The sequence below is a fragment of the Schistocerca piceifrons genome, chromosome X (assembly GCF_021461385.2).
Source record: "Schistocerca piceifrons isolate TAMUIC-IGC-003096 chromosome X, iqSchPice1.1, whole genome shotgun sequence".
NCBI lineage: Eukaryota > Metazoa > Arthropoda > Insecta > Orthoptera > Acrididae > Schistocerca > Schistocerca piceifrons.
Genome location: NC_060149.1, coordinates 736,896,229 through 736,912,164, shown reverse-complemented (window position 1 = coordinate 736,912,164; position 15,936 = coordinate 736,896,229). Strand labels below are relative to the sequence as shown.

Below are 15,936 nucleotides of genomic sequence, written 5' to 3'. Positions count from 1 at the left end.
GTCTTTCCTGCTTTTGAAGTGCCTCTTTCCCCAGCACCATTCTGACTTTGATGTTCTGTTCACACTTTATATTTTCAGTAATGCAGCTTCCCAAATACTTGAATGCTCTCACTTGTTATACAGTTTCTATCCCTAACTTATACTCCACTCTTTCCTGTAAGCCTATAACCATGCCTTTTGTTTTCTTCTTTTTTATTTTTGTAGCATATGTTACACAGGCTTCATTCAGGCCATTCAGCATTTAAATCAGTCTCTGTTAATATTCTGCAAGAATCATCATGTCATCTGTGAATCTTATACATACTTTTTGTCAAGCTGTGTATTATAGTAACAATATACTTTTTCTTGTTAGTGTGGTCCTATTTTTCTTAAATGTCTTTATATATGTAGCCAGCTTTTTTGTAATGCTCATTTGGACTAGGTGAAATTAAACTTACCGTGCCTTTCATTAGTCAAACAAATATGTGCACTGCTTGTGCAGAAAGCTGCTTTTTGTTTACCTAGACCTCTGTGTCAGTCATATTGTGTCCTTGCTTATGATAGTTGTGTCTTGAACTGTTCATTTCTGAACCTTTTACATTTCATTTTAAACAAAGCTCCTGTCTCAAGTCGTCATTTTTTCTAGGAAAATTTGCTCTCTCTTTCTTTTCACAGGGACCCAACCAAGAACTGGATGATCGTTACTATGAACCCTATGAAGAACCAGAATTAATGGAAAACAGGTGTCACATGCGACAGGTAAATATGATTTTTCCTCCCTCTCCTCCTGTATTTTTGCCATGGATTTATTTTGTTCTGTGTGGAATTAAATTGCACTTAAAACAAAGAATGTAATTTTTCACATTGTTTTGGGGCTTTTGAAGTACTCTTTCCATATATTACTGTTGAATGATGTCTACTCTGATGTCTGCAGTTACATGTATTGTATAATGTTGTGCTTTAATTGACAATTATGTAAAAGTTCTCAAAATTCATGTAGCATATGTTAGTATATTTTTGTACCCACCACTTCACTTGGAATGTGTATGGTGCTATCTGAACAATAAAATTAAGCACAAAAAGGATAACTATTTGTAATTGGGTAGATTGCATAACAATTTTATTGTGATATATCTTCACTGAGATAAATCTGTCAATTTTGTTCTTGGCACCTCCTCAAAGTCTGAGTCACCGTCATAAGCACCTCCACCACTGTCTCTCTGTTTACATCTCCTTCCCTTCACTATCCTGTTTTTTACCCATACCCACTTTCCTTGACACTTTGCATTATCCTGGCCCTTCCCATTATTCTCCAAGTAGTCCTTTCCAGCTGCTCTCACAGTTCTAGTCCCAGCCCTCAAACTTTTTAACTGAATTATTTATGAATGCAGGGAAATGCAAGAATACATAATAACCATGTAGATGCTGATGAACACTTGGAAACCCCAGTGTTGCTACAACAATCTCCAAAAGCTGAAATGTATGAAATGGATCGTCAGAATGCTAATTATGAAAAGAATTCTTCCCGGTAAGTTTTTGTTAATCTTGTGATCAGTTAGTGTGATAATTACTTACAGCACATCTTGCAGTTTTTCCCCTACTTCACTGCTTTAAATCACAACTTTTATTGTGAACAGCCTTATTTATGATGGGTCAGTCATTTGTGATGTTTTCTCTGTAACTATAATTGTGGGTTACAAATGTTCCGTAATGGATTTCCATTTCCTTGCTGACTTCAAATTTTGTATTTGTTCCATGTAAAGTTTAAGAGTTTTTAACTGCTATTGACAGCTTTTGCACGGTGCAAAGACAAGTATACATGATAAAATCCAGATGACTAGAGGAGCAGTAGTATAGTTACTGTGAGTCTATACCTCAGTTGAAATTAAATGGAAGGAACCCTTGCAGGATCATTTTGTTGTCCATCTCTCCATTCACGTGTTAACATGTTTCTTTCTCTAGGATGGTTAGATGTATAAACTTGAAATGTATGTCAAATACTAATGTCCACAGTCTCTTGGCGGTGTAAAAAAAATTAAACTTTTAAGTCAAGGGTTCTTGACAGTACCACTGGTGGTATGCAAGAACATTTCAGATAGTATACATACAACTAAAGGGAAATGTACTGATCTAAGTAAGACTATTATCTTACAAACAGTAGTAAGGAAACTGATGAATAAAAATAGCATCTGTATAATGTTAAAGAAAATGGCTTTACCGCAGAATGTTTGTACTGGATTGTACACAGGACACAGGAATGTTGGATTGTATTCTCTCCATCTCTCCCTTCATTAGTCATTGCTGCATTGGCCAGGAATGATTGATCTCATTTTGTCATTAGCGATATTTGTGGTTGAGTCTTGTCAGTGGTTTTTGAAAGGTTTCATGTTGGTTTGCAACTGCTACCAACTTACACAGTGTACCAGTGTGTAGCACTCGAGTAGTCATTACACAGTGAATGGTATGCTGCTGTCGTTGTTTTGTTGGACACTATTTTAAATGATGGCATGATACGAAGACAGCTTGCATCAGGAACCAGTGTGTGTGTGTATTACAATGAGCTGATTCTTAACTACTACATACATATTCAAATACAGATATATGTAAACAGGCAGAATACGGTGCTGCAGTCGGCAATGCCTATATAAGACAAGTGTTTGGTGTTGTTGTTGGATTGGTTACTGCTGCTACAATGACAGGTTATCAAGATTTAAGTGAGTTTGAACAAGGTGTTTTGTCGGTGCATGAACGATGGGACACAGCATCTCCGAGGTAGTTACGAAGTGGGGATTTTCCTGTATGACCATTTCACAAGTGTACAGTGAAGAATGAAACCAATGATGACTGAAGATGATCATTCAGTGTGACAGAAGGCAACACTTTCGCAAATTGCTGCAGATTTCAGTGCTGGGCCATCGGCAAATGTTAGCGTGGAAACCATTAAACAAAACATCACCGATATGGGCTTTCAGAGCTGAAGGCCCACTTGTGTACCCTTTATAACCACACAACACAAAGCTTTACACCTCACCTGGACCCACCAACACTGACATTGGACTGTTGATGACTGGAAACATGTTGCACGGTTGGATGAGTCTTGTTTCAAATTGTATCGAGTGGATGGATGTGTACAGGTATGACAACCTCATGAATCCATGGCCCCTGCATGTCAGCAGGGGACTGTTCAAGCTGGTAGAGGCTCTAATGGTGTGGAGAATGTGTAATTGGAGTGATAGGGCACACCTGATACGTCTAGGTACAACCCTGACAGGTGACATGTACATAAGCATCCTGTCTGATTACCTGACTTCTGCTAGCCACCAATTCCCCAGGCATGAACATTATTGAGCATATCTGGGATGCCTTACAATGTGCTATTCAAAAGAAATCTCCATCCCCTTATACTCTACAGATTTATGGACAGTCCTGCAGGATTCATGGTGTCAATTTCCTTCAGCACTACATCAGACATTAGTCAAGTCCATGCCACATCATGTTGCAGCACTTCTGTGTGCATGTGGGAGCCCTACATGATATTAGGCAGGTGTACCAGTTTCTTTGGCTCTTCATTGTATAATTGTCATGTGAAGTTCAACTTCATCCTGTAATTTATATGTGACGGTGTTTCAAGTTAACCATCAAGCAGTTTTTAATCCAGGGAGCTCCTTCTGCCTCCAAGGATGCACTAAAAAATCCTAAACCAACACATAACCACCTTCCCAGGGGCTCACAGTTCTTTTGTGAGTTCGTTCATGGTGTACACAGGGCCCTGAGCTATTCCCACCCATTCTTCATTCTGTGGCAGCATTTCCTTCACCCTGCCCCATTCCTCTCTATCCTTGCTCCTTCCCTGTTGCCACCTCCTTTCCCCTCTGTTGGTGCTCTGATTTATGTTGACCTGGCTATCCACCTAATTTCCTGTAGTGGTTGCAATTTTGTTCCTTTTGCCTGTTTTGTTTTGCGTTTAGGACCCCACTTGGGGTTTAACCTCCACTTCAAACTTTCCTGTTTTTAGTATGAGCCATATGGGGAAGGACTCCTTCCCTAGCATCTACAGTATGGATTCCTCTCCCCCCTTCCTTCCCCTCTCCCTTCCCACTCTAGCCCCCTTCCACCCTGCTAGGTCACCAGCATGTGTAGGCAGTTCGTGTGGTGGGGCTGTTATGTACCCATATGGCTGAGCTCCCTGACAACACAGGGATCACACTACTGATAACTGAGCTGTTCCCTCCCCATGTATGCCAAGGAGTGGTTGCTTATCTTCTAGGAGCATCAGAACACCTGACAACAGCCGCCGTGCCAGATGGCCCTTGCTGTGACTGGGTGGTGCCTGTGGGGAGAGTCCGTGGTCAGAGTGGGTGGTATCAGGGTGGATGCTTGCCACATGAAGTGTATCAAGCTGCAAAAATCTGGCTGTTCTCAAACAGCCATCTCTTTGAATGGTGAGGGATCCCTGAAAGCTACTTCGTGTGACCTGGCAAGCCGGCCGGAGTGGCCGACCGGTTTAGGCACTACGTTCTGGAATTGCGCAACTGCTACGGTCGCAGGTTCGAATCCGTCGTTGGGCATAGATGTGTGTGATGTCCTTAGGTTAGTTAGGTTTAAGTAGTTCTAAGTTCTAGGGGACTGATGACCTCAGATTTTAAGTCCCATAGTGCTCAGAGCCATTTTTTTTTTTTTTTTCCCTGACAACCTTCCCTTCCATAGCTACACCATGGGAGGGGGGTCAGGCTTGCCGTCTTGGGATGAAACCCTTTCCCCGTTACCTCATTTGTACTAGGATGGATGGGGACACATTCACTGCCACAAAGCCATTGTTTTTCATGGAAAATATCAAGGACAAGTTTGGTGAAGTGGAGTCTCTTAGTAAGATGCGGTCAGGCTCCCTGTTGATCAAAGCTCCTTCTGCCACCCAATCTGCAGCTCTTTATGCCTGTGAGCATCTTAGCAATGTCCCAATGTCTATCACTCCTCACCAATCTCTGAGTATGGTCCAGGGAGTAATTTTTCATAGGGACCTCATCCTGCAAACTGATGAGGAACTCCAGGCTAATCTGGAGTGGTGTGGCATTCATTTTGTTCAACGTGTGCAGAAGGGTTGCAAAGACAACCGCACTGCTACGGGCACCTTCATTCTGGCTTTCACGGATGATGCTATCCCAGAGAATGTCAGGGTTATGTGCTACAGATGTGACGTGAAGCTGTACATCCCTCCACCTATGCGGTGCTTGCGTTTTCGGCATGTGTCTTCCCGCTGTACAGCGGACCCCTTGTGTGGTGACTGTGGCCACCCAGTCCATGAGGGAAGCCCTTGTGTTCTGCTGCCTGTGTGTGTCAACTGTGCTGACTGCCACTCCCCTCGCTCACTGGATTGCCTGAGAAAAGAAGATACAAGAATACAAGTCCGTGGATCACCTGCCTTACGTTGAGGCTCACCAAAAGTATGAGAGACACCATCTGCTGTCACTATCTTCCACTTTTGCCTCTGTTACTTCGTTCCCTCCTCCTCCTCCTCCTCCTCCCTCGTCCTTACCCCAGCCCCGCCCCACTCTTCCCTCAACCTCCCCTGCAGTTCGCACGCTCTCCCGTCACGGAGTCGCTCTCCCTCTCCCTCTCCGGCCGAAGAAATACCCACCCTTCTTTGGCATCTGCCTGTGATCGGGCTCCCTCCCAGGAACCCTCTCTATGGTGTCTCTCAGGCCAGAAGACTCACCACTACTGGGCTATGGGGTGCACCATGTGTGCGCCCCATGTGTGTGCCCCAAGGTCGGCCACTCTCTTTCGCTCCCTGACCTTGCAGACACCTGTACTCCCCCTGTGTCCTGTCCTCCTCCACCTCAGAAAGAGAAGAAGGAGACGAAACATAAATCCCATGATGCCCCCGGAGATACCAACTCCCCTTTCGCAACCTGAATCTGTCATCTTAATTATGGATGTCATCCCATCCTTGTCAGTGACAACTACTGCCAAACTGACCTGAACTCCTCCTCTGCTCCTTCATGCCTACCTTGGACTCATGCCACACAATCATCCAGTGGAACTTCAACGGATACTATTGTCACCTACCTGCAACATCTTGTCTCCTCTTATTTTGTGTTCTGTCTTGTTCTCCAAGAAACGCATTTCCGCGATGACCACTCTCCAACTTTCTGTGGTTATTGGGCATTCTGTTGGAACCGTGCTGGCCCTGGGATAGCATCTGGTGGGGTCTGCACTTTGGTTTGCTCCAATGTCGTTAGTGACTGGATCTCCCTACGTACCACCTCGGAGGCAATAGCGGTTAGAGTGAAAACGACTCCGGCAATCACCCTTTGCAATGTCTACCTCCCTCCAGGTCAGCCAGTTGCTTATGTTGCACTATCTACCTTAATCCAGGAAATCACATCCCCGTTTCTTCTCATTGGTGATTTCAGTGCACACCATCCACTGTGGGGGAGTGTCACTTCAATGGGTCGGGGTATCCTAATTGATCAACTTATCATAGACTTTGATTTGTGTCTCCTCAATGATGGTTCCCCTGCACACTTCAGTGCCACTCATGGGACCTTCTCTGCTATCGATCTCATGATCTCCTCCCCTGCCCTCGTGACTTTTCTACATTGGTCATACCGAGCGAGGTGGCGCAGTGGTTAGCACACTGGACTGGCATTCGGAAGGACGATGGTTCAATCCCATCTCCGGCCATCCTGATTTAGGTTTTCCGTGATTTCCCTAAATCGCTACAGGCAAATACCGGGATGGTTCCTTTGAAAGGGCACAGCCGATTTCCTTCCCCATCCTTCCCTCACCCGAGCTTGCGCTCCGTCTCTAATGACCTCGTAGTCGACGGGACGTTAAACACTAATCTCCTCCTCCTCCTACATTGGTCATCCCATGATGACCTTTGTTCTAATGACCACTTTCCAGTGACACTCTCATTCACCTGCTGCCGCCAGGCAGACAGGCCCTCACATTGAGCGTTCTGCAGGGCCAATTGGCCTCTATACGTTTCTGCTGTCTGCTTTGACACCTCCCTCTCAAATTCCGTTGATGTAGTCATGCAAGGCATCTCTGCCTTTCTTCTTCATGCTGCAGGCACTGCTGTTCCCCTATCCACAGGGCCCCCTCATCATTGAACGGTACCGTGGTGGATCAAGGACGTCACAGTCACTGTCCAGGACCACCAACGGGCACTGCACCATTTTAAGCGGCATTCCTCCCAGACCAACCTCCTCACTTTTAAGCGTCTCCAAGCTAAGGCTCATTACCTTATTAAGCAGACTAAAAAGGAATGGTGGGAGCCCTATGTTTCTTCCCTGGGGATGTATGCCTTTTTCTCGCAGGTTTGCTCAAAGCTCTGTAACGTTCTGGGCTGTCAGCAACAGTCAACTGTCCAGGGTCTGAACTTCCAAGAAGCTCTGTGCACTGATCCAGTGGTTCTCACAGAACACCTAGCGACACACTTCGTGATGGCATCGTCATCTGCTTCCTATCCTCCTGCCTTTCTCCAGCAGAAACGCAGAGTTGAACAGACCCCCTCCATTTCATCCTGCACCACGTTGAGCCCTATAATGCAACTTTCGCTGAATGGGAATTGGTGCAGGCTCTTAGCTCTTCACAAGACACAGCCACAGGGCCAGATTCCATACGTAATCAGATGATTCAACACTTGGACATTCCCCAGTGGCAACAGCTCCTCAGGGTTTTCAATCACATCTGGCTCACGGGTGATTTTCCATCACAGTGGTGAGACAGTATAGTTATCCCCGTCCTTAAGCCTGGGAAAAACCCAATGTCTCTCAACAGCTACCAACCCATTAGCCTTACGAATGTGCTTTGTAAACTGCTCGAAAGGATGGTCAACTCCAGATTATGTTTGGCACTCGAATCTTGTGGCCTTTTGTCACCATATCAGTGTGGCTCCTGGGCAGGGCGATCTCTTACTGACCATTTACTCCCAATTGGAATCCACCATCCGACATGCTTTTACTCACCGCCGGAACCTTGTGGCAGTTTTCTTTCACCTACATAAGGCATATGACATGGCTTAGTGCCATCACATTTTAGTTACCCTCCATGACTGGGGCTTCCATGGTCCCCTTCCGATTTTTATCTTACCAACTCTTCCCGGTTTGAGTTGGCACTTCACTCAGCACCCCTCAGATTCAGGAGAATGGTATCCCACAGGGTTCTGTGCTAAGTGTCACATTCTTCCTCATTGCCATAAATGGGCTTATGACCTCTGTTGGGTCTTTGGTTACCCCAGCGTTGTGTGTTGACAATTTTTGCGTCTGGTGCAGCTCCCACTTGGTGGTGTCTGCTGAGCGCCAGCTCCCAGGTGCCATCCAGGCCTCTGCGTGGGCCACCACCCATGACTTCCAGCTTTCCCCTCCAAAACGTGGGTTATGCATTTTTGTCATCGACTCGCAGTACACCCTGATCCAGAACATTATTTAGTCAACCAGCTCCTCGATGTTGCAGCGCAGTCCCGTTTCTTGGGCCTTATTTTTGATAACAAGCTGACATGGCTGCCCCACATACGCCACCTAAAGACATGCCTGTGGAAGCTTAATGCTCTCCAGCTTCTGGCCCACACATCTTGGGGTGCAGACTGTTCCACTCTTCTCCATCTTTACCGTGCTTTGTTCTTGTCCAGACTCGATTATGGTTGTCAGGTTTATGGCTCAGCAGCTCCTTCCACTTTGAAACTCCTTGACCCTGTCCATTATTGTGGGATGCATCTGGCTATTGGTGCCTTTCGCAGTAGTCCTGTTGATAGTCTCCTCACAGAAGCAGGGATTCTCCCTCTACACATCTAATGGTTCCAACTCCTTGTTTCTTATGCAGTCGCCATTCGCCAATTCCCTGTCCACCCTGTGTACCCTTTGCTCTTCACCATTGAGGGATGTCTCCCTCCTAAAACCCGCCCATGGGTGGGATTGCCGGCTGGCATGCCTCTTACTACCCTCTGCTGGGATCTCCATCTGCACTCGCTGGACTGCACCCTGTGTCTTACCTCCCATACCCCCACTTGAACAGTGCCTAGACCACTCTATGAGCAGCTTGCAGGCTATCAATCGATGCTACTCTCATCACCTCTTGGTCTCTGCCATCCATGACCTTCTCTCTGCCCTTGAGCATGCTGCCTGTTCAGTCATCTTTCTCTGGGTCCCAAGTCATGTGAATCCCAGGGAATGAATTGGCTGACCATTTTGCGAGAGAAGGAGATAATTACCTCCCATTTCCTTTCACGAATCCAGCTACAGATATGTAAATCTACATCAAATCTCTCTTTGCCCATCAGTGGAATGCCATCTGGAGTGCTACTGCTCATAGTAATAAACTCCACACAATCAAGGAGTCTACTGCAGTTTGGGACACTTCTTTCCGCCCCACTCGGAAGGAGTCCACTGTTTTATGCCGTTTATGCATTGGCCGTACCCGGCTCACCCAGTGTTTCCTCCTCTGTAACGAACACCCCCACAATGTGGTTGTGGCACCAGACTGACGATATCTCATGTAGTGGTGGCATGTCCCCTTCTTTCGACCCTTCGTGCTAAGTATAGCCTTCCTGCTTCCTTACATTTATTATTAGCAGATGGTCCACAGATGGTTGACCTGGTCCTCAGTTTCCTCTGTGAAAGTGGTTTTTATTTCCAGATATAAGGTTCTCCTTCAGTCTTGGAGCAGGGGCTGGTTGGTTGTGGTTGGGACTCCTTTTGCAGTCTTCACGGTCTGTGACCCCATGACCGTCCCCCTTTCTTACAGTTTTTAGATTTCATCTCACCTTCTATGCTTCACTATGTGTGTTTAATGTTCATTCTTTTATAATTTGACTTCTCTGATTGACTCCATCCACTTTTAGCAGACCCACTTTCTTATGTAACCCACTTTGGAATCGCGGGACTGATGACGTTGCCATTTGGTCCCGTAGTTTCTCAATTAATCAATCAGGGCAATGACACTAAATTCATGGCTATTCACACTATTGTGTGAAGAAGTGAAAGGTAAATTTAAAAGTTTGCTTCTTCATACTGAAGTAAGATGGCCCTCATAGCAATATTTTAAACTGAATATTTGGAGTGAGGCTGAGGTTTTTATGTTTCTTAGTGACAAAACAATGACATGAAGAAATGTTTTGCTAATGATAAGTGGTTATTAAGATTGGCCTATTTAGCTGATTCCTTTGACAAGCATGAATCACATTTTGAATATGAACCTACAAGCATGAGGCGCAACAGCTCTCTTAACAGATATTGAAATATCATCTTTCAAAAGAAAGTTGACTCATTTTAGTTCACAGGTACTGAACTATAACTTTTTCGCATTTCCTACTCTTACACCATTTGTGGGAGACAATGAACTAGCTCCCATGAAAAATTTAGTTAGATATGTTATTACACAATTATTTCTTCAAAAAATTGTGAAAAGTACTTTCCTGAAGATTATAGAAAATATGACTGGATAAGAAATCCATTTTCAGGGAAAGTACCAGAAGAAGTAATCACGAAAGAAGCTTACATCAACATGACTAGTGACAGTTCAGTGGAAAATGCTTCCATAAAGAAAAATCTTTACTGCTGTTTATTATTACTTACACCTATGTGAAAGTGGGTTTTCTGAGTTATTCTACGTAAAAAGTAAATACGGATCTAGTGTTGAAGGAGAATTGAGAGTTAAGTTGAGCTCGTTCTTTCATCAGAATTAAAATTTCAAAACTGATTAATTACTAATTTTGAAGTTTGATTTCATGTCAAAGTTCAATTTGATTTGATATTCCCTCCTTCCCTCCAACACATCAGGATTCATTAGAATGTAAACAAGCTGTAGTGGAACACCCAAATTTCTAAATATGTCAAGTAGCACACAGTGACAAAATGTCTGGGAATCACTGTTCTAAGTCAATGCAGTCAAAAGATACGACCATTTATGGCACACTCACAAGCTCACTCATCAAAACATATAGATGAACTACCCATATACTAAATTAAGTTTGTATGGGACCTTCAGAGTGCAGGTCCTACTCACACTTGTAAAGTTTTTCAAAGTAGACTTACATATACCACACCAGATTTTGGTCACCATGGTATCTTTGAATATAAATACGGCCATCTGTTTGAAACAAGTTGAAGCTGAATTTATTTGAAAACTCAGTAGTTTGTCATTCGGCACACTACTGGTGGTGTTGACATATGCATTACCATATTAGGTGTTGGGGTTTCTGGGCAATGGGAAACTACACAGTGGCTTGCAGCAGATAATGTCAGATTGTCAAAGCTGATAGGTATTCTCCGATTGCAGTGCTTCAGCATGAAACTTGCTCTCTGCATGAAGGTGTATGATCTACTATAATCGCAAATGCAACCTTGATAGTGACATGTTGTTTAAAATCATTCTGCTCTGTTTGAAGATTCTCATATGCTGGTGTGTGTGCTGAGACAAAAGATGCATATTTGGATTTGATTTCACATATCCACCTTGATTCATGACTCTTCACATTCTGAACACTCCTCACTTCATGAATGTTTCCAGTAATAAAGTAGATGGCATTGCGGGATCTACATGTGCCCTATCTCATTGTAATCTAGTCACTTATTATACTGTTCCCACATCCTCAGAGTTTAGTTTATTTTAACAATTATTTATGAATGTTTAATTTTTGCAAGTGTTAGTGCATTGATTTGTCAAAAATTCATTTATCATGTGAGTTTTGTAATTGTCACTATACATGAATGTTCGTGTTGTTAGAATGAGACAGGTGTGCAGTGATTGTGTTAGTTCTTGGTTTCAGCTACAAGTAAATCTACACCAGGTTTGTCTCATCATTCAAGCAGCCGCTGTACTGCCCAAGAGAACTGCTGTTAAAATCAGATCACAGTTGCACTATATGGTTACTTAGAACCATTAGTCACTGGTTGTGCCCCATGAAAATTGGACATTTACAATCAATCATTAGGTTTACTTAATGAAAGCAGCAGTGATCTCTAAAAATTTGATTTGTGTGGGCACTAGTGATGGACATATGTAGGTGCAGCATCAACCAGAAGAGTTATTCTTTTTCCAAGTGCATACAGTAGTAACAAACAACTGGCATGGCACTATGATTTCAGAATTGTACTGAGCTGTTATATAATTAAACTGATGGTGTTCAGAGCGTTGCAGTGCAGGTTGTATACATCATAGGATGATGTTCATTAATCGGTGCATTCACAGAGTATGCTGAAAAAACTAGTAATTCCACTTTCTGCCACCAGGTGAAAATATTATGCTGTGATCAGTCAAAATGTGAAATATGTTCTGTTTTGACATCAGTATGCTGCTTGTTACTTGGTGATGCATATTGATTTTGTTTTGTGAAGTGACTGTTGGTGTAAAGGGTTAAGAAAGTTGAAGTTTTCCATATGAAACACAATGGCTAAGACGGCGCTGGTAAAGTTGTTTTATCAGAACGGCGGGACTAGCAGTGCTGAATTGTGGGAATGTTACTGACAGAAACAACTGCAAAAGGCCCCATGTCAGTAAATGGGCTAAAGAATATGATGAAGAAATTCTTAGAATCAGTTGAACTACACGGTGCAGCAGGGAGTGGGAGGTGGCCCATTCTCATGGCAGGTGACGAAGTTGCTGTAGTTAGTCAGCCATGCAGCACATGCTACAATTTCTGTAGCCAGTGTTCAAGCTGTGTCACAGGAATTGTCTTTCTCCTGGTTCACAGTTCAAAAGAGTTTGTGGTACATGTTACACTGGTATCCCTATAAGACTGAGAATGTGCACCGAATGTGGCCCCAAGGTAGGTTACAGTGCTGTGACTTTGCCCTTCATTTTTTGGCATACATGGAAGTGGATTATGTGCGACCAGGGAATATTCTTTGGATGACAAGGCACATTATACTGTGCATGGTGCCATGAATGCACAGAACTTTTACATAGGGGCACATGTCGTGCACTCAGTTTATGTGACTGTGTGGTCTGGTTTCACGAGCTCCATTCTGAGTTCATTTTTCTTCAAGGAGATGACACTTTTATGGCCTGTTAGATGTACAATGACATCTGCAGATTATAAGGACCTCCTTGTGCAACACATGATGCCAGCTTCGCAAGAACGCAACTGTGTCCGCACCACTATTTTCATGCAAGTTTGGGTGGCACCACATGTTGCTTGCTAGGTGAAAGATTTGCTTTGAGAAACCTTCAGAAATGACCACATCATCTCTGGGCAATTTCATGATTTGTAGCCTTCCAGATTCCCGATCTAAATCTGTGTGACTTCTGATTGTGGAGATGTCTGTAACATCCTGTTTATCAGGGATGTATACAGACTCTTCCTGATCTGAAAGATAGCGTGTGATGACATATCGCTCTGATTACACTGGATGCGAGCAACTGTCGACTGTGTTGTGTTACGGAGGTAGCATGTTGCTGAATCAGAAGAACATGTTAAACACATACTGTAACTTGTGACCCTATCTTAATAAGTGGCCAGAACCACTGTTACCATGTGTTTCATCATGCCTCCTCTTTTCTTGCACCCACACCATAATTACAGTGCTGTATTTTCACCTGGTGGTGGAATGCAGAACTATTATTTTTTTTCAGCCTACTCTGTGAGTGCACCACTTAAAGAACATACCTATGATGTTTCAGCATCCTCCGATGTACACAGCCCACACTGCAGCACTCAGACCACCATCAGTCCAATTATAACTACCCAGTAATATATGATGGCCACTCACTTACTCCAGTATTACTTTCATCACGCAATTTTTAAAAAAATAAATAAATAAATAAATAAAATAAAATGGCCTGCAGAAATGTTACCAGTTTCAGTTCTGAAATATCATATACAACCAATGTTAAGAGGATGTAGAGATCTTTTCCCATTATTGAAAAGGTGATTGATTTATCTTGTCTCATTGAGTCCTCTGTGATATACTGTGTCACCCTATTCAGTTACTACTGTGAAAATTTGACAATAACATTTTATGCTATAATTATTGTTCTTAATAGATATCAACTAATATATATTTATTAAGGGCTAAAAGGGAGATAATTTGAATACACCGAGTTGACAAAAATCATGGAGTACTGCCTAATATTGTGTCAGATCTCCTGTTGCCCAGCATAGTGCAATGACTAATTGTGGAATGGACTCAACAAGTGGTTGGAAGTCCCCTGCAGAAATATTGTGCCATGCTGCCTCTACAGCTGTCCATAATTGTGAAAGTGTTGCCGGTGCAGGATTTTGTCATGAACTGACCTCTCAGGTATATCCAAAAATCTTGCATGGGTGGCCAAATCATTTGCTTGAATTGAGCATTGGGTCCCTGAGTGGCTGCAAATGATCTCCAGGTAGACGAACATAACCATTTCCAGTCAGTGATCGGTCCAGTAGGACCAGAGGACCCAATCAATTTCATGTAAACACAGCCCGCACCATTGTGGAGCCCCAACCACTTGCACTGTGCCTTGTTGACAACCTGGGTTCATGGCTTCATAGTGTCTGAGCCACACTTGAACACTACCATCAGCTCTTACCAATAGAAGTAGAGACTCCTCTGACCAGGCCACAATTTTCCAGCTGTCTATGGTCCAATCGATATGGTCATGAGCCTAGGAGGTGCGCTGCAGGTGATGTCATGCTGTTAACAAAGGCACTTGTGTCGGTCATCTACTGCCCATATCCCATTAGCACCAAATTTCACTGCACTGTCCTAGCGGATATGTTTGTCGTACATCCCACAGTGATTTCTGAGGTTATTTCACGCAGTGTTGTTTCTCTGTTAGCATTGAGCACTCTACACAAATGCAACTGCTCCTTTTGGTATTCTCAGCACTCTCCTGACACTGTGGATCTCAGAATATTGTATTCCCCAATGATTTCCGAAATGGAATGTCACATGCATCTAACTCGAACTACCATTCCATGTTCAAAGTCTTTTATTTCCCATCATGTAGCCATGATCACATTGGAAACCTTTTCACATGAATCCTCTGATTACAAATGACAGCTCCACCAATGCATTGCCCCTTTTATACCTGTGTATGCGATACTACAGCCATCTGTATATGTTCATATCACTATCCCGTGATTTTTGTCAATTCAGTGTACTTTTTCCAACTTATGTTGTGTAGCACTGTAGAGTCTGTTAGGTCAACAGCACAAACTCATGATTTTATTTATAATAATTGTTTTTTCTTGCATGCCTCTCTCACATATTCAGCCAAAGGTATGTCATAGTTCGAAAGTATTAAATATTTCTTTTCCTATCTTTTGTAGATGAAGTGTTAATCAAAGATTTTAAAGATTAATTTTTATCACTAACCTTTATAGTTTGTGTTACCATGTACTTTTACTACAAATCACTACTAACAGATTCTTTATGCCATCACAAGGAATTTGAACATGACTATCATCACACATTATGAAGACACAGACATAACACTGAGGAATTAACAAAACTGTAGTGTCCTGCGGTCGGCAGAAAAGAACTAATGATCAAGTTTGAACACACTTTATTTAACTAAAACCGCCTTCTTGGCTTACACTAATTTCCAAACGCAAGAACAGCAAGAAGCACAACAATTCTTGTGCTGACAAAAGCCAGATAAGAGTACAAGACAATGAAAAGAAATAATAACCGAAATACTACTCTACACAATTACAAAGTGGTGTTACGCCCTACAAAATACAACTTTCTACTGAAGGTTGCGGCAAGTGCCTACTAGGCTAGAGCCGGTGTAGGTACTGGTCGGAGCTGTCCTAGCTGTTGCTACACACTGCCAGTCTGACTCTGCTGGCATGCTTATACCACTGATTCGGTGGAGCACTACACATAGTCACCACATTAGTTCCAATTGGTGAATCTCTGTCACTTGACTTTTCATGAAGTATGTGGAAAGTCTGTTGATGTTTACATCCACTGGCGATGTTTTGATCTGAGTTCTTGAAGGGAGGTCGGCAGCCTAACTAGCTTGTCC

General features: G+C 43.2%; 1 protein-coding gene across 1 annotated transcript in view; it reads left to right on the top strand.

Annotated features, from left to right (window-relative positions):
- The window catches only part of LOC124722743, a 297,887-nt gene that overhangs the window by 179,320 nt on the left and 102,631 nt on the right, over positions 1–15,936 (top strand). Inside the window, exons 5-6 of the mRNA XM_047247884.1 lie at positions 655–738; positions 1,371–1,507. Of these exons, the coding sequence (XP_047103840.1) occupies positions 655–738; positions 1,371–1,507 (221 nt within the window). The remainder of the gene's footprint in view (positions 1–654; positions 739–1,370; positions 1,508–15,936) is intronic.